The sequence below is a fragment of the Seriola lalandi genome, unplaced genomic scaffold, assembly GCF_002814215.2.
Source record: "Seriola lalandi dorsalis isolate HSWRI2012SDOR001 ecotype SW California unplaced genomic scaffold, Sedor1 jcf7180002054288, whole genome shotgun sequence".
Taxonomy (NCBI): domain Eukaryota; kingdom Metazoa; phylum Chordata; class Actinopteri; order Carangiformes; family Carangidae; genus Seriola; species Seriola lalandi.
Genome location: NW_019524841.1, coordinates 481,977 through 500,335, shown reverse-complemented (window position 1 = coordinate 500,335; position 18,359 = coordinate 481,977). Strand labels below are relative to the sequence as shown.

Below are 18,359 nucleotides of genomic sequence, written 5' to 3'. Positions count from 1 at the left end.
CACATACTGTTTCCATTAGTATTGCCAATCTATGCTTGGAAAATGTTCAGATATGTAAATGTAAAGATGTTCCTGCTGCCCAATCAATGTAATCATATTTGAAATTCAGCATCTGCATGTCTGCGGTACTTTTTCTGCCTCTAATGGTACTTTGTGACCTGAGTTCTCTGAGCAGCACGGCATTTGGTCTATCAGAAAAGATCAGCCAAGCATCCCCTTCCTGGGACATGATTTAATCTTAGGGACTGCTGCTGCTGGGAGTAGCAGACTGATAGCAATTAAATTAGGGATGATTCTAAAAATGCTGGGCATGAACAAGACATGGATGCGCCAAAAGGGGGATGGGGTGGAGGAGCTAGCAGTGGAGGTGATGTGCGGGCAAGTAGCAGACTCTCTCCCTCCCCCGGACAGCACATTCAGACTCAGCAGGTTTAGTGTGACAGATCAAAGTGCCACCTTCCTGAGCATTTTTCATATAAATATGCCTCATCTCTTCTGATGAGCCCTTCCAGATACAAACAGACTTTGAAACCGAGCTAGTGACAGGTGCTGCCCAAAGTTTCTCTCTCTTCATTCCTCCTCCCGCCTTTCAGGAGTAATTTGCTGGCAATAAGAAAATTGACCCCCCTCACCTAAAAATGGACAGCAGTAATAAAAAAAAAAAAAGAAAAAGAAAAGTCACATCTATCTCAGGCTACACGACACTGGTGTATTGAAAAAGCCTCAAAAGGCTACAGACAGGGAGGACAATTCAATGTTACACTAAAAGCATCATTTAAGGCTCTGGGTGGACATGGTGGTACTTAGCTGCATTCTTGGGCACATTCTGAATGATGTGTATAAAATGCAGTAAGGAGCAGCAAACTTAAGGCTTGTACCACAAAAATCTTAAACCACAAAGGCTGTTATTGAATCCTTATGAGATTTAATTTTATAAAGCTCGTTAAATGAGATGTTTGTTTCCAACATAAATTAATTTAAGAGTCTTTACATTTGTAATTTTCCTGATATTAATATAAAATAGTGATCTGCATTATGCTGACACAAATTCTTAGAAAATTCCAACAGGTACAACTGCACTGTAACGCAAATGTATTTAGCTCACTGTGCTAAATTAAAAATTCGACAATGGAATAAATAGTGAGTTAAAATAAAGATTTCTTGCACCATAAAATCACCTTAAAGTAGGTGTTTTAATGCATGAATGAATTGGCTGAGAATAGGAATTTAAAAAGGAATAAGAAGCTGACTCACCACTCTGGATATTTAAAGCATGGTGCTTGTCTATAGTCCATCCTCCCAGTTTGGAGGCTGTGGTTTCGTAGCCCTGTAGAACAGCAGTCCTCTTCTCCCATAGAATAAGGTCTGGACATGACTCATACTCAAAACCCACAGATACTAGGAAAAGAAGAAAAGATAAGGCAAGCATCAGTGAACCAAATATGTTCTCGATAAAAGAGGCAAAAATATGTAATATATACTTCCTCACTTACCAAACGCTTCAGATAAGCCATAGACCTTCTGGCTGTAGACGTCAGCCTTGTCCCACACAAAGTCATACAAGAGGTTGGGAGCTGCAGGAAACCACTTTCTGAACAGTCTGCCTTCCACAGCCACCATGAGGTGAACCTTCATCAAGTTGAAAGGGATTGTGGAGTGGGTGAGGGTCACCCTCAGTATTGACTTGTAACCTGGGGTCCTGCTGCTTAAATATGCGAGTTTCATCTCTGTCCCTGGTATAGGTACTTCTTCCTGCAGAGACTATGGACAAAAAACAAAGCTTATCAATGACAGGAAGAAAACATAAATCTTACAGATGGCTGATGGGAATTGTAAATGCTAAACTGATTAGAACTTATTTTCCTCAGGGTTTATGGTACGATTAATAACATGCTGCTGTATGTTGTTTTTTTTTTTCATGCAGATAATCAATTTGTCAATTTTTCAGTGGCCACTACAACCTATTTTTCATAGCCTTGTCCCCAACCAAATATATGGTCCCAAGGGAAGATTAGAAACATCAATTAGAGGACAATTATACTCATTCATTAGACAGAAACCGATGAAGGATTTGTTCATTATGTACTCCAGTGAGTATTTTTCATAACTGATTTAATAAAAGCAGGTCCTTCATGAGGACAATAGCCTTCCCTGCAATCCATATGACAACGGCATCACAAGAGTGCCCTTGGGCTCGGTGCTCGAACGGTACGATAATACGGAAGTAAGTTCACTAAAAGACACCGTTAAAGCCTGAGGAAATTGACCAGCTGAGGTCAAACCTGTAACCTCTTGATGATACAACAGTAGGTCAGCACTCAGACATTGTACAGTGTTCGCTTTTAAGATCATGCATGTACAGCACAGGTTTGTTTGACCAACTCCTCTCTGCACTAATTAAGTCATCTCTCGTCACCTGTCTGCAGAGTACAGAACAAAATGAAAATTAAAACAACTACCTAAAGCAACCGTGCTCCGAGTACATGTCACTTATGATCTGTTTCTTCTTAAATGCTCACACAGTGTAGCTACGCCTGCTTAACTGGTCAGAATTCCCTTTTACATGGACAAATGTAATTTGGATGATGTTCCAGTATAGTGCGATTAAAGCTCAAGGAATAGCAAAGGCAAGGCTGCTATAAATAGCCTGCACTGCATACTAAATTCACTGATATGCCATAAATCTTGTGAAGCAAACTGGGAGACAAAGTAATTAGAGAAGGGCACAGAGACGTCTGCTAGACATACAGTTGCCACACATTCAGCTGTACACTCAAGCCCATACAAGTATGTGCTTGTACCAACAAGACACATACACATATAGACAGATATCAAACTATATACACTCATGAAATATAGAAGCAAATCCTTTCCAGTGGTACTTGTATGCTTAACCTGGGAGCTTACAACCCAGGAGAAATTAAATATGTCAAGGCTGTTTTTCGCGTGCGAGGTAATCATCATCACTCTGCAGTGAGACAGTACAATGCACATTGTAAATCGCCCAAGATCCAGAGACCAATTACACTAGGGAGATAAAATCACAGGACTGCCCTGAGCCAGAGTTACTATTACACTTGTACTTGATGAATAGTCTTCATAGCCTCTCCCAGATGTGTGGCATGAATCATTTGGAGGAGAGACCCGTGTAGTTCACACCCCGCCGGGCAGAGAGGAAGGTGAGCGGCGGAGAATCACCTGGATTTCGGGTACGACGGTCCCCCTTTCAGCGCAGGAGCCAGCAAATGCGGTGAGCGGAGCTGGGGACACCAGAGGGCTGGGCCTGGTAAAGCTGCTGAGGTCACAGCTAGGGATGTCATTCTCCTCATGCCGCATGACGATGGTATCCATGACAAAGAAGCGTCCCCATGGCAACCAGAGAGTGTGTTCCTGGGTGATGAATGGAGCGCGCTCAAAGTGCAGGGCTATGGCTATGCCCCCATTGGTCACCAAGTCAAAACTGGAACACAGACATACACAATGTCATAGAGGATGAATGTTGCCTCACACACAGTGACGAGGAAATATATATATATTTCACTGCAATTCATATAATCTGTTGTGTGCTGAGGATTAAACCATGCTACAATTTTTTATGTGAATATAATGAATATTTTCTAATTAAGTGTTGTTATAACAGATCAAACAGTAATAAATTCTTTTTAATTTGTTTTAGTAAATGAAAGCTAAGAGATGATGCTGTTTCATTATTTAGCATTATCTTTCAGGCACACACAGGCTGAAAATCCAATAGGATGCTTGATCACAATCTTAGAAGCACATCTATTAATTAATGTCATAATCTCCAGATTTCATTTGAAGAAAATAGCAGATGCACACTTTGAGTTCAGACATGAATGCTTCACCCCTGTGTGTGTGTGTGTGTGTGTGTGTAATGCACTGATGCTGTGCTCACATTTATATGTTAGAGACAGAGATTTGTGCTGCAGGATGGAGGCAGCCGCCACTTCTCTATCGATCCCTTAGACGAAGGCTGTCCACTCTAACATCAGTCTAAAAGCCCTGCAATGCAATCCCGTCTAGTGTTGCATTAAAGGGCCTCTGCTTCTGGACTAACCTGAGTGGGTCTCAGTAAACAGGCTGAGCTCTGGCGATTTCCTCACCTCTAACTGCTGCATGGTGACAACAGCATGCCTGCACCTGCACTGGACTTCTGCAGCTCTTGTCACGTTTCTCTAAAAGCCAATTAGCACCTGGTCACCTGCAGGCTCCTGGGACAAGGCGTCATCGTCACACAGGAAGCATCTTTTCCAAATTACAGGTAAAGAAGCAGATGAAAATAGTGGCCTCTAAACTAGGTAACCTCCCTCTTGGTTTAAGCTCCTATATAAAGAATCTGCTTGGTCTAACTTTCCTTGTGGGTGAACATCTGATTGGCTGTGGCGATAAACAAAGGTTTGTTCTGCCCTTGGAGTTTTGCCCTTGGCTGGGTGTGAGTAAAGTGAGTTTGTCCAGCAGTACGGAGGCTGCAGAGCTGATGGCGGCTGTGATAGTGCTAACCTTGTGCTGCCGTGATCCGTCACTAGCAGTGCAGCTGTAGCCGGTCAGTCTGCATGACACCTGGCTGGCTCGGGCTATGCATGCTCAAAACACTTCTGGACAGATACCCATGGGCAGCGTGGCCAATCGATGATGGGATTCGCTGGCTGTTATCAGTCATGACAACAGCCTTAAGCCATGTGACAAAACTTATTAAGCTACCTACAACAGCCTTACTTGCTTGTGCCCTCAGGGAATGCATCAAGCTCAAAGAGTTAACCCTGCCAATGAACTTGGACCGCCTCATACAAATTATACACAATCATTTCTCAGCCAATGTATATTTATAATGGTAGCTGCTTGAGGTTAAAGTGAATCATGTACACAGCTAAAGTTAGTAAGAATGAGTAAGTAAGTAGTAAGGGCTGTATGCTGTAGATAAAAGGTGTGGTGGGCATTTCATGTATGATTGAAATGGATGAACACTAGCACAAAAAGTACAAAGATAAAACCATGAATAATAATTTTCAAAAGTAATAAGTGCATGTGAAATGTGGCCATTATGCAGTGCAATTTTGGGTTATTAGGATGGCTCTTTTAAAAAACTGCCAAGTCATCAAGTGTATACTGGATTTCCCATGTACATTGCGGCTCCTATAGAGGTCCTCCAAGCACCTCATAATGTAATAAGCTGGAATACATGTCAGCATTTACTCATTATTGGAGAAAAGCATAAAAGGGAATGGGTTTGTCTCAATGCTCAGCCAGTCAGAAAATGGCTACACAGCTGTAAAGAAACTAAACTAACCTCTTTTGTTTAGGCTAGAAAACTTTTCAAGATAGTGGAAAAGGTAATTTAAAAAACTAAGCCCTTAGACAATAAAGAACACATCATAAAAATGAGTTGAGACAGCTTTCCTATTTCTAAGTGGCTGAACAGGTGCATTTCTGATTTCACGCTGCACTGAGCGTGTTTACAGTGATTGCAGGGGAGTTGCAGGAGACTGGGCATGTTTACAGGGGAACCTGGGAGATGGAGTAGTGTTTACACATATGCTGGAAGGGAGAAAAGAGTATAGAGCTTTGGAAAGGAAAAAAACGGAATGATGCATAAGAAAAATGGGACATGCATAAATGGGAAAAGGATAGAGATGAAGAAAGCCAGTGCAGTGGAACGGACATGAGACCTGGGCTCAAGAAAAAGCACAGGAAATAAGTAAAAGAGTAGTGCCCAGAAAGGAAAGGCTTAAGGGCAGTGGGAGATTAGAAGAGGAAGGGCATGAAGGGATGGAGAGCAGATGAAATAAGTGAAAGAAGATGAAGATGATGAGGTGGAGATGAGAGATTTTTTTGGTGGAACTAGGAAGAAGAAGAGACTGACAAGAAGATGGAAGGAATGAGCAGAAGCAAGAACGATCATGATCAAACTGGCGGCAAAAATGTGGGCCTTTAGAGTGTCAGTGCCTGATAAAAGTGTCAGGAGGAAGTGGGGCTTGGAGAGCAAACACCAATTCACGCTGTCCTGTGATAGAGGGGCTTGGTTTGCCACAAAGCCGTACTAAAACTGACTACTATGAGAGATACAGGGGGATTGGAGGTTGAGAGTGTGTACTGTATGTGTGTGCAGTATGATCCAAAAAGTGTATTCAGAAAAGAACAGAAGCTATGGAGACAATATTACCCAAAGTTTTTCTCTCAGGTGTTTCTCTTTGATTCCGAGAAACATGGCGAAACCAGTCTGAGGTTTTTGTCTGCATTTTTCTGAGAAACTCTCCTGGTGCCAAAGCAGCTGGCACTTAGTGGCTCAAAGAAAGCCACACGGGGAGCTCAGACTTTTTCCCACTTGTTTTTTTTTTTAGAACACTTCACCACAACAATTTATCTCTCTCCAGAAGGCCTCTATTGGTATTGTAATGAATCAACAAGCAGCTAGATGATGGGTTTATTGACATGGTTTCCAATTTCTTGCAGAGGCAGAAGATACAAAATTGTCTGCAGAAGATGATGTTAATGATTTATTTCAATCAGTGCATTATTATGTAATTTTAAAACAACTAAAATAATAATTAAGGGTCAGGATTATTTTTTTACCCATGACATCAAACCAGTACAATATCATTTAGCTACAACACGAGAGGAGAAAAAGGCAAAACAAATTTATTGCACGTCTGTGGCCTAAACTTAAATGTCTCACTTAATTCCCTAAATCCTCCATTGTCAAATAAATACTGTCCATCTGCACTATGTTTCATAGCCCCAGTGAGCTGCTTTGAATTGGCATATTTTATTCTTTCCCCTCCCCTGCTGCTACTGAAGCATAACTTATGAGTGTACCAGAAGGGCTTTGTTTGATTTCTTTGGGAATTGAGCCGAGAACGCCGAAATTGGACCAAATGAAAGCACAAAGCAGATCAATGGAAGCACAGTTTGCAATGGCAACTGTGTTTTTTTCCTGCCATCATTAGAATTCAGCACAGCTAAACAACAGTATTTGACAATAATATAAATATCATTGTCACATCTTGGTACCGCATATTTAGGTAGCAGTTAGAGGCATTTGCATTCCTTGTTTCTGTGCCTGTGTGCGTGTATGTGTGTTTGGTATGAAGCAGAGGGCTCTTACCTTCCATCCTGCCTGGTGATTGTATAACCATAGGAGGGGTTGCTGATGAAACTGATGTTGACTCCAACCAGCGGTGTTCCATCCGAGGTCACTACTTGTCCACGAATGACACAAGCATGACTGTATGGGAGAGAGATGGACCAACACAGTTACAATGATGGAGTAAACCGAATTTATTAGATACATACGTAGTTACACCAGTACAAATAAAAACAAGCCAAAAACACTAGTCCTGCAATAAATCCTGTCAATTAGAGGCAGTATTGCATCACACTGCATTGTTGTGTATTGCTCTGTTTCTAATGTAGTCTGCCCACTTCACACATGCAAAATGGGGATATAAACACTAATCTAACATTACCAGGAAGACAAAAAGAATACCACAGAGATGAATCAAAACCTCTCTGACTTCATGTCAACACAACTAAAGATTTCAAGCTTGACAAAGCAAGATAGGACTGGACTGTTTGTGTGTAGTTATTGGTAATCTAATATACACAGCAACAATATAAATAACAAGCATAGCATCTTTTCCTTGCAGCAACTTAAATTAACCAAGAACAGACAAGTGGAAATAACGTTACAGTAAGTAAATATGGTAAATATAGTTGTTATCAAAAGGAAATACTGTACATAATAAAAGCAAATAGCCAAAACTGAAACAGAACAAACTAACACCTCCTGGCTTGTCTCTAAGGGTTTTTCTATCCAGAATGGCAGGATAATGAGATAAGGAAGCTTTACTTTGCCTCTGCTCTAATTAAAAAAAAGAGGATTTATCTTTTCCATTATGGAATGCAAGAGAGGGAAATAATAGGACTGCAGATTGCGAGACCTGCTTGGCTGGTTATCAAGACCTCAACAGATTTCCAGACTGACATCGAGTCTCCAGAAGCTGCATAAATTAGATCTGATCATCAGTCCCCACCAATCAATAGTGGGAAGTCATCCAAATTCAACTTCTAATCTTACTGAACTGATGAGTTCAGACCTTGCTGTATCACATCTCCCTTGTTGAGTTCTGCCCTCATCATTAGCGAGGTCCAACTCATGGTCAGCTGTTGTTTCTGTAGTCGTTTGCAAAAATCGGTCCCCTAACAAATGCCTTACTGCCACGTCTTCATTAGACCATGGCTATTTTTAATACATTTGGGTCTTAAACACTGCCACGTACTGGAAACAATTAACACTAGCGTGTTAGTAGCTGCCCTCAACATGTCCTTACCAGAGGCAAGATCATTCACCCCACACTATCCTGGTCCCCAGGAACCCAGTTTTATGTTAATTAGGCCGGGTCTCCTTCAGAAGACCTTGGCTGTCCACCACTACACTGTAAACAAGCAAGGATATACTGCTCTAAATCCTTAGTCTCATTCCCAAAGATCTATCAAGATGCATTCACATAGAGTTACTACTAAAGTTAACACAGCACTGGCCTGGCTGTCTACGATTAATCATTCATGCCGGCAGTTTATTTTAGAGTCTTGTTTGAAGAAGCAATCATCCACATTTTCTTCAGATGGAGGTGTGAAAGTGGAACTATCTCCTTCCTGCCTCTGTGAACCACATGGGGAGATGATTCCTCGCTGTCAAGACAAATGATTTAAATATTGACATCAAATACAACAGAGAGAAAGAGCAGCGGAGGAATCATGAAGCATTCGCTGCAGAAACTTCCCCTCTGTAGGAGATTTCACTCGTCCAGGATGATTCACAGAGTCGAAAGGGACTTCACAATATCTCCAGCCTCGAGTTTATCATACATCATGTAAACAGAGGGCAAAGTGAGGACATATTGTGTAAAGTAAACAGGTGAGGCCCCCGGACTCAGCAGGAAAACATCTCTGGTTTAGGTTCTTTTAAGAGGGAGTATTATGGATAACAAGACTTAGTGTCAAGTCTTGGTGGATTTTGCCAAAGATTTTTGCCGCACATGAAGCAGATGAAGTTGTATCATTCAGACAAGCAACAAACTCTCCATCTGACATCAGAACTGGGAAAAAAAATCTATATCAAAAGTGGGGTGTGAATCAAGGTTGCTGTTAGATGATTTTTGGATATAGTATGTTGAGAGAAGTGGAGGACCAGTAATACCAAAAAAAAAAATCCCCTTTTATACTAATTTACCACAAACTGCCTGTTTCAACAGAGCTGGGCATGCGTCGCTCTGAAGAACAAATGACTGCTAATGAAACTGAACAAAAAAAATGTCACACACACATATAGACATACAGCAGTCACACAAAATAAATTCGTCCCAAAATTGGAAAATAGCCCCCTTTACCGACATGTAATTGTGAGGAAACTAGACCGCTCAGTGGTTTTTCAGACAAAATAAAAAATGGATGCCAGACTTAAGTATAGAGAACTTTCAACGAGCAAGGCTAATAAATGGTACCATCAGCACAGAAGCAACAAAAACATCATTACCCACGCAAATGACTTGATTATAGGGTAAACCCTGCTGCAAATATAAGCATGTCTCTGCGGCCCCCTATTTCCCTGTCTGTATGTTACCCTGCACACTGTGGAGAGTAAAATGAGGAGACATCAAGGTAAATTTTTAGCTCTCCAAAGATATAATGCTGATAAAAGGTATAGTGCACAGTGAGAAAAAAACAAACAAGAGATTTTCTGACATTAATGGCCTAATGCTAATAAAAGTTATAAATCAAATAATAAAAGCACAGGCCTGTAAATGAATCGAATGGCTTCTGCCTTGCTATTATAAGCCAGCTATCAATCTTTGCCCGAATTGTTCCATGGACAAAGTCCCTGTTTACTATTCTGGTCAGCATCCATTGCCGGGCCTTGGCAGTCTCTTGTATTATGTGTCATGGTAGAGAGTCGAGACATTTTATGCAGTGGCAGATGCTTTATTCAGTGGCACCTTTGCAGCTTTTTTGTGGTGGGAAACATCAGAAATAGCACTCCAACATGTCTACTAGCATGAGGAAGTGGTTAGTGAATCAATAAAGAGATGATCAGGTGACCAGGGCGGGCATATCAGGAAGATGCTAAGTCCGTGCCTGTAAGGCTCATCTGAAGCCTAGAGCCCCCTGTCATAACCGCTCATATCTGTCAGTGGGTGGGGAATGAATACCAAGCATGAATAATAGATTAACACTGATATTTTTAGGTGAGTCAAGGCCTCCAATCTCTTGCAGCTCATCTCGGGATTCTTGATTTTACTTATTTATGGCTGCATCTTCTTGTGAGAGAGACAAGAGTATTACTCAACCCTGTACGCCTCTTCCTCTGTCCAGTGAAGAACTGCAAAATGTTGAGTGGTTCTTGAAAGCCAGAAAAATGTCAATGAGGGAAAATGTCACAAAGTGTGTTACAAGTGCTTTTCTCAAGTATTGGCTGACATGACCACTAAAAGTTCAAAAAGAGGTGGGGTTTGAATTCAATGGAAGTTGATTTATTGATTTTTTTCTTTTCTTTTCTAACTGAAAGCTGAGTGACTACTGACATCTGATCACATACAGGTGAATAACTAAGGCTTAAAAGGCATGCTGAACATGCACAGTGCAGAGATGAAAACATGTTTTACTGCAAACAATGAACTATGGTAGACAGCAACCAGGTTAGTAAACAACACGCATTTGCACATCTCAACAACCAACAGCCAATACTAAGATGTGTTGTGTTGCAAATCATACTAAAAGGAAATGATCCTGCTGCAGCAGGGACACTTTTGAAATTGATTTTCCCTTCAAGTTCAAAGCAACAGAACTGCTGGACTAAAAATAGTGATGTCTGAAACCACAACCTTCTGCCATCATCTTGAAAAAATAATGGTAAAAAAAAAAAAGTCTTAGATAGCAACTCCATGCTGTGAAGTTTATCTTGATTTGCCTGCCAATTTTGACACCATTGTATAAAATTTTATCACCAGAAGATAAAAAAAAAAAAAGAAATAATCTCAATTTATTTTATTCACTATGTTGTTTTGTTTGTTTCACAGTAGTACAATAAGCCAAGATGAGAGAGATCCATAAGCAAGTGGGATGCAAATAAGGTGACACAGCCTCACAAGCGATTAAAGATGAAAAGAGAAGGAGACAAAGGCAAAGACAGGCAGGGGAGTCTTATGGGACATTGACAGCCATCCTGCCTGATATGAAAGCATCTCAGATTCCATAGCTGAGGTGTCGTGAGCTCTACCTCTGGGAGTGGGCCTCAGATGGATTACAGTAAGAGTAATCACAATACATGAATATGAGATGCCTTTCTTGCCAGGGAATGCTCTTTGCCACATTGTATGTTTGTCCATCATCATCTGTCCATCATCCTCCTAGCTGTGCTTCCACCAGTCACTGCCCATTTCAGCCTCCCTCACACAGACAGGTCTGGGTTATAAAAGCAAACATTTAACATTCACTAAGATCTGACAATAACCATCACATTGTGATTGCACTGGCTTACATAAATAATGAAAGCCACTGATTGATTTGTTCTTGCACCTGAAAAGTCATTACTTGTGTGAGGTTAGCTATAATGCATATTCAAACTGGATCACTGTTAAATCTATGGAAATTAGCAGAACTGCATAACTGTGTATACAATCAAAGTCAAGCATCCTGAGCAGCTGAATTAAAATGTGAAACATATTAAATCCAGCAATTACTAATTTAACTGACTCAACTGAAGTATGATATCACAAGAAACTGAGGCATGAAAGACCAATGATGATGTAGAAAAAAAGAGAATTCAATCTAATAATGATGTCAAAAATCCCTTCCCAGGAAAATAATAGCTTTCGTCTGGTTACAGAATGTCACACTGGGTGGTGTCTGGTGGGAGTTGTGCACAAGTCACTCACTTGCCATCGAAGGGGTTGGCTCCAGGGATGATGTGGGTGCTGTCCCTGCCCACTAGGAAGCGTACCCGGTCATAGAAAGTCTGCAGGTTGGTCTGCGCAGAGGACATCTGTGTCTCCTGGATGATGTCCAGAGGGTCCGGGGAGCCCACACACAGAGAGGTGGTGTGACAGGCTGCCTGCAGACAGCAGTCTGGATCCATGCAGTCCACCAGGCCATCTGACGAGGTCAAACAAGTCACACACACTCATTAAACAACTACCTGGACAAACACCTGGCAAAAGAAACTGAGCATATACAGTATATTTGAGTCACTGGGGCATTATTCACTTTGACTGCTGTTTTACTGCATGACTGGAGTCATGTCATGTGCATCTCATCCTGGAGAACATTCAAACACCTCCAGCAATGCTGGTGGTTCTCTTTCTGTAATTTAGATGAAATAATAAAAGACAGAGAGAGCTGCTGTGCAATGCACTTTACTTTGCTGAAGTGGGTCATCGGACTCCCTACCCTTTGCTTTCAGGGGCCTATCTGGCCAGATGGGTGATAAAAATAAACCCTGCTGTCAGGAGTCAGTCAAATTCCCAGCAGCACCCAGTCTTTGCCACTGCCCTGTGGTCCCTGCACAGTGATGGGGAGACAAACAGCCCCTGCATAAATAAGGGATGCTAGTGCATAGCTCAAGCCCAGAATGAGGTCTGGAAGAAAGGAAGTCACGTCTCCCACTTGGCCTTAAGAGTGGTGCAGCCCCCTGGCTGGCTCTGTGTGTGTGCCTGGCTCTGCTTGGGGCTAGTTAGAGGGCAGAGCAGGGACTTCCTCCTGGGGCCAGCGCATGCTTGGGGCTTTAGGCTAGCTAGTCTGCTTTTTAATAAAAAAAAACTGTTGTCCAGGTGACTGACTGGAAGCCCTTCCACATCCTCACCTGCATAAGAGTACAACTTAGCCTGCAAAGCATTAGGCAGGTACAGTATACTCTCAAGCACAAAGGTGGTTAATTCTATAGTGAAATTATGTCTAGTTAAGAGTCCCTGTTGATGCTTTGCCAGTGTTAGAAGGTATTGTTGTGTGTTCTTTGTGATTTTACCTCCATCGTTGTCCTTGACATCACTGCAGGCAGTTTCCATAGAGGTGTCACAGCCAGTGCCCCTCCAGCCCAGCTGGCACACACAGTACCAGCCATTGTTACCCAGAGTGCACCTACCATTTCCATTGCACAAACCAGGACAGCCCTCTGTGTAACAAAAAAGGACAAACACAGAGGTCGGCACGAAATATCAAATAAAGTAGCTTTAATGGGGAACAGATGAATACTGTATATTGCTTGTGAACAAAACTCCACAATAAAACAATGACAACAATGAGGCTTGTTGATGACAATGGATTGTTGTTAATATTTCTCTGGTGGCAATAGACTAAAGTCATTTCAAGATTTTAAATGGGTGAGAGTGGCTATAATGGCCCTCAGCTGAAGTTGATTAATATGATACACCTTTTGTGAAGCTTCTAATATCCCTTTGCAGTAAAATCAGATAAGAGGGATCTTCTAAATCAATATTCACTCATTACTACAGTGGATTGGCCTTCTGTATCTATGCTTCTGCAGCTGGGTAATGAGAGCAGTGGTGTACATGCTGGCAGTCTTGCACATAATTGGATCCGTTTTTATGTGATTTTCGAATGTGACCATCATTACGATTACAGCATCACTGCTGCTGTCGCCTGCAAAAAAGAATGAGCTGCATCACAACTGCATTAGTTATCGAAAACAGATCTATATCAGTGCTTGCTCTCTTTTTTTTGTAAGTTGTCTCCAGACTCTTCTTAGAAATCAATAAGATTATCCCTTCAGGGAAAGTGTGTGTTCTGTCATTAACAGAAGCAGAATGCAAAATAAAATAGTAGGAAGTGGATAAAGCTGAACTCGATGGCATTATGGAGGGGAGGGCTTTGCTTGCTCTAACTGTGTTCCCGGGCATGTGACCCCCAGGGGAGCTAAAAGCAGGCTGGAAAAGAACGACGGGTGAGGCATTCCTGTGTTTCACTCTGGATAGGCCCTCACAACGGCATAGATCAGGGGATTATCTCGCCCATTTTTCTGGGGCTGTTTGGAATTTATCTGGTACCTTATGATTCCTATCCCCTCGCTGAAGCTGAGGCAGAGGGAAACATCTCAAGATATCAAACGCATTAGTCTCTTCACAGTTTGTGTTGTTAACAAGCTGTCTTGATAGAGAGAATGCTAAGCTGACCCATTTTATCAACTAGCGAGACCGGGGCGGCTGTCTCTGTGCTCTTACATCACACAGGGAGAATGAGAGAGTAAGGAAGGAGAAAGGGCGACGGGTGAGGTGAATGGGAGACATTTTTTAAAGGGAGAAAGATCAGCTGAAGGTTAGACACAGCGATAAGTAAGAAACAGAGATAAGTATTTAGGAAGATAAAGGTAGAAGCAGCACCAGGGATGAGTATTGTAGATCACAGGGTTAGCTGAGTAATGCATCAGCTGCATTTTGGTTGTGGCAATACAGAGTAAGAGAAGATAATGACATGAGTTATTATACAACCGTGATTCAATGAACAATCCACATTTATACATATTATTGCACATTTATGCCTTAATTATGGTGATTTAAAAAAAAAAAAAACAAAAGCCCCAAAAGCAAAACTAAATAAGAGTTTATCTGACAAATCACTTTCTGATCCTCTATCTGTCTAATACAGACAGACACTTTATAATATTCATATTGTTATAGAAGTTTCTTACCAAAATATAATGAAGCTTTTAGCTATGTTGACTGTCCCCTCAAGAACAAATTATAATTATACACATGGCAAGAGCAACCTGGAATTGTGTTTTCTCAATTGCAGCCTTTCATTTGTACTTTACACACACACACACACACACACACACACACACACACACACACACACACACACACACACACACACACACTCAGGAGTAGAAACATGGGTTTTTCATTTAACTGTGTCTGTGTCAATAGGTAAATAAGAAAAGAAAGCCATCGGCACACAGACTATTCGATAATGGGGATTAAATTGCAGAGCATTAAAAATTTTAAGAAAAATAAATAATCCCATCTCTATTTTCTCCTTATTTCCCTGAAGAAATGGACTCGCTGTTGAAGGCCAGTGCCATTAGAAAGTGTCCTGCCTCCTGAACATGTTCGGGCATTAGTCGTCCTTTTATTGAGCAAATGGACAAAACAACTCTGGGTAGGCCAGTGGAGACAGATGATTAGCAAGCTCTGAATGTTTATTACAAGGATAAATAAAGATCCGCTCTCTGTTGGCACCAGTTCAACTTAATTGGCAGTGCTTTCAGAGAGGAGCCCCTGCTGAGCTCTGCCCAAGTCTGCCTGTAACAGCTCCAAACGTGAGGGTGCAAGTGTTCGAAGGACTCCTCTGGCAGCCGCCGTCATGCCAGGTGGTCCATTACCAAGGACACAGTGAGAGTGAAAGAGGGTACTGGAGGCAGAGAGGTAGTGTTGCTGCAGAGCCTCCACCCCCTGCTTGCCCTGCACCAACCAGACCATGAACTCTTTTAATTAGATAGGATGCGGCCTCAGCACCTATCAGGCCCTGCTCACAGCTGCACATTCATCCATAATGCATGGCGCAGGTTATGAAGCCCCTTTCCCAACATCCCACTATTGAGAAAGCGAGGCTGCACACAGACCACAAATTCAACACGTAAAGGAAGGAGCACAACTTGACTCACCAGGTGCGAAAGTGCTAAGTGGAGATTACTGTGTGACAATATGGCAAAAAGTTGATGGGAGGTGGAGATCTTTAGAATGACTTGTTTGGGGCAACAAGAGGTGCATAGTGTTTGCATATGTCAATGTGGGGGGAAGAGCATGGTGTGTGTGCATGATTTGTTAATGCTGGCTGGAGTTACAATGGGAGGAGGGCAAAATAGAAGGAAGGAGGAATGCCATACCTTTCACTACCTTATCCAGATAGTGAGCTTGGGAGATAAAAGACAGGACATATAAGGGAGGTTTGAACAGTGCCACTTCCATGACAAGACAGCAAGGCAAGGTGTTAGTTTACATTACAAAAGGTAAATAAATTAAAAAAAAAAAGGAATAGTGCAGTCATGAAGCGAAATCATGCATTACAAGCAACACAACAACTACAATCGAACACAGAGGGAGAGGGATGGAGACGGAAAGAAGACACGGAGGGGAGGAGGGTGAGGGATTGGAGGGGGGGTGGAACACAGAGAAAAAGAATGAGAGAGAGACATAAAGAAAGAGTGAGAGAGAGAGAGAGTAAAAAAGTGATATGTTTAGAAAGAACATTTCAATCCGTCCCCATTTATCAACTGCCAGGATCGGCAGAATATCTCAGGGGAGTATGTCAAAAGCAACGTGATTGATGCACATATTACCACCCTTAAATCTCTCAAGCAATATCAAATAGGAGGTCAGGATGTCCAACGAAAAAGCGCTTTTAATCTTGGAACACCTCTATGGACGATGAGGTCACCAGAGGCTTTGGCAATGGCGGGGCCATATCGGACCTCCCGTGCTCCACAGCATGGGGCTTGAGGCCAACGCAGAGCTTTCAATAATGAAAATTGATTTAAATTGAGATCTTTGGCTTCTTAATGGATGACACTGAGGAATATTCTTGTCGAGGGAGTGGGGATCTCAATATGGCACTTATAAAAGGCCCATCAATAATGTAAGGCCAGCATATAAAACATTAACAGACTGAGTCAAGGCTCTGCACTCAGGCAGCTCTGCTTCAAGCTATGCATGAGAATACTGTGAGAAAAATTATCTTTATCTATTTGAATATGTAACAAAGCTCTAACCTTTAGGGCATTCTCAATCTCTCTATTGACTCCAATGTGTGGAGGTTGCAAATTTCTGTTCACTGAAATGCTGTGGCAGCGGGGGGAAGAGACGGCCATTGTGTTCCCACTTCCTCTGTGATGCTTGTTGACTATTTGGATCGTAGCATGACGATGAATGAGTTACCATGTTAGGCTGCAACTCTCAACGAAGCAGTGGTGGATCTATTACTTGTACATGTTTACAAGTAAAATAGTATTAACACAGCGCTTGTCGATATGAAGCTCTTTTTTAAACATATATTATTTTGGGTAAATTAAGCTATAAGAATGCATCAAATTTTATATGATGCCACATTCTTTGTGTGTAAAATATTATTCAGTAACCTGAACTACAATGTTGGAGTAAATGTGGAGTAAAAATATTTCCCTCTGAAATATAGAGGAACAGAAACACAACGAAACAAATGTATTGGGAATATTCAAATAAAAGAGCAATATCTCAGAATTGATGAAGAGAAGAGAAGAAAATTGAGGAGAGGAGAAGAAACACAGGAACAGAATGGTAAAGTTGCAATCTTGCAGAGCAGGCATTGCATAGCATGTCCTCTGGATGGTCCCTAATGATGTTCAGAGGAGGTTTGACAGTCCAGACACTCAAACATCATGAAGCCAACTACATTAAAAGACTCATCTTAATGAGCTCATGTTACACTTTAACAATGATACTGTCAAACCTCAGAACATCCATCACCATAACTCAAAAATATCTTCATGCTGTCCTTTTGGCAGTGGGCATTTCAAACAGAGGAGATAGGTCAAAAACATGGAGGCCAACTTTTACATATTATTACAGCTTGGCTGCATCTGCTGTTGCTAGTATTTACATATCAGCACAATCTCTAATTCCTTAGGACAAACAAATACTCGTAATAGGAATATCACCCAATAAATGGTGATGCGTACACATTGCAAGTTAAATTGGCTCGTTCTGTCTCTTAACTATTCTCTTTGTGAAGGGTTTTTTTTTTTTTTTAATAAAAAGAGCCAACATGATCAACCCATGAGCCACTGCTGGCATACTCTGCTAAACACACAGTACTGAACAACTTTACTCTCTGGCAACACATTGGAAACTCAGTCAGAACTTTAGGTTTAAGCAAGTCGATGTTTTCAAGAAAGCTCTTGACATTCAGTCAAGGTCTTGAAAACTTAACTTCTGCCAGCGTCTACAGAAGAACAATTGTTAGTATAAATAAAGAGCTAAACGTGGTGGTTGACCTGCCCACAATGACTCACATGTAAGCATTTGAAATTAATAGTAAATGGAAAGGGGGCAAAGAAAGAGATGAGGAAAAGGGTGAGTAAAATGAAAGGACACCTTAGCACATTCCCACATTAAAATGCATGAAGGCAAGCCTCAGATCCTTGAGTAAACCTGTTCATGCTTTACCGAGTTGCACAAATTCAATTAAGCATGCTTTTCCCTCTCTTCTCCAACTGGACCCTTCCCCTCACACCCAGCGCCTCATACACACGCAGGCAGGCAGACAGCCTACGCTTTTGTTTGCCCCAACCCCCCCCC

The 18,359-nt window shown here is 41.7% G+C and overlaps 1 protein-coding gene across 1 annotated transcript in view; it reads right to left on the bottom strand.

Moving 5' to 3' along the window:
- The window catches only part of tenm4 (teneurin transmembrane protein 4), a 152,862-nt gene that overhangs the window by 40,251 nt on the left and 94,252 nt on the right, over positions 1-18,359 (bottom strand). Inside the window, exons 16-21 of the mRNA XM_087173880.1 lie at positions 13,037-13,183; positions 11,952-12,168; positions 7,124-7,243; positions 3,199-3,460; positions 1,494-1,761; positions 1,255-1,398 (exon numbers count right to left, since the gene is read on the bottom strand). Of these exons, the coding sequence (XP_087030006.1) occupies positions 1,255-1,398; positions 1,494-1,761; positions 3,199-3,460; positions 7,124-7,243; positions 11,952-12,168; positions 13,037-13,183 (1,158 nt within the window). The remainder of the gene's footprint in view (positions 1-1,254; positions 1,399-1,493; positions 1,762-3,198; positions 3,461-7,123; positions 7,244-11,951; positions 12,169-13,036; positions 13,184-18,359) is intronic.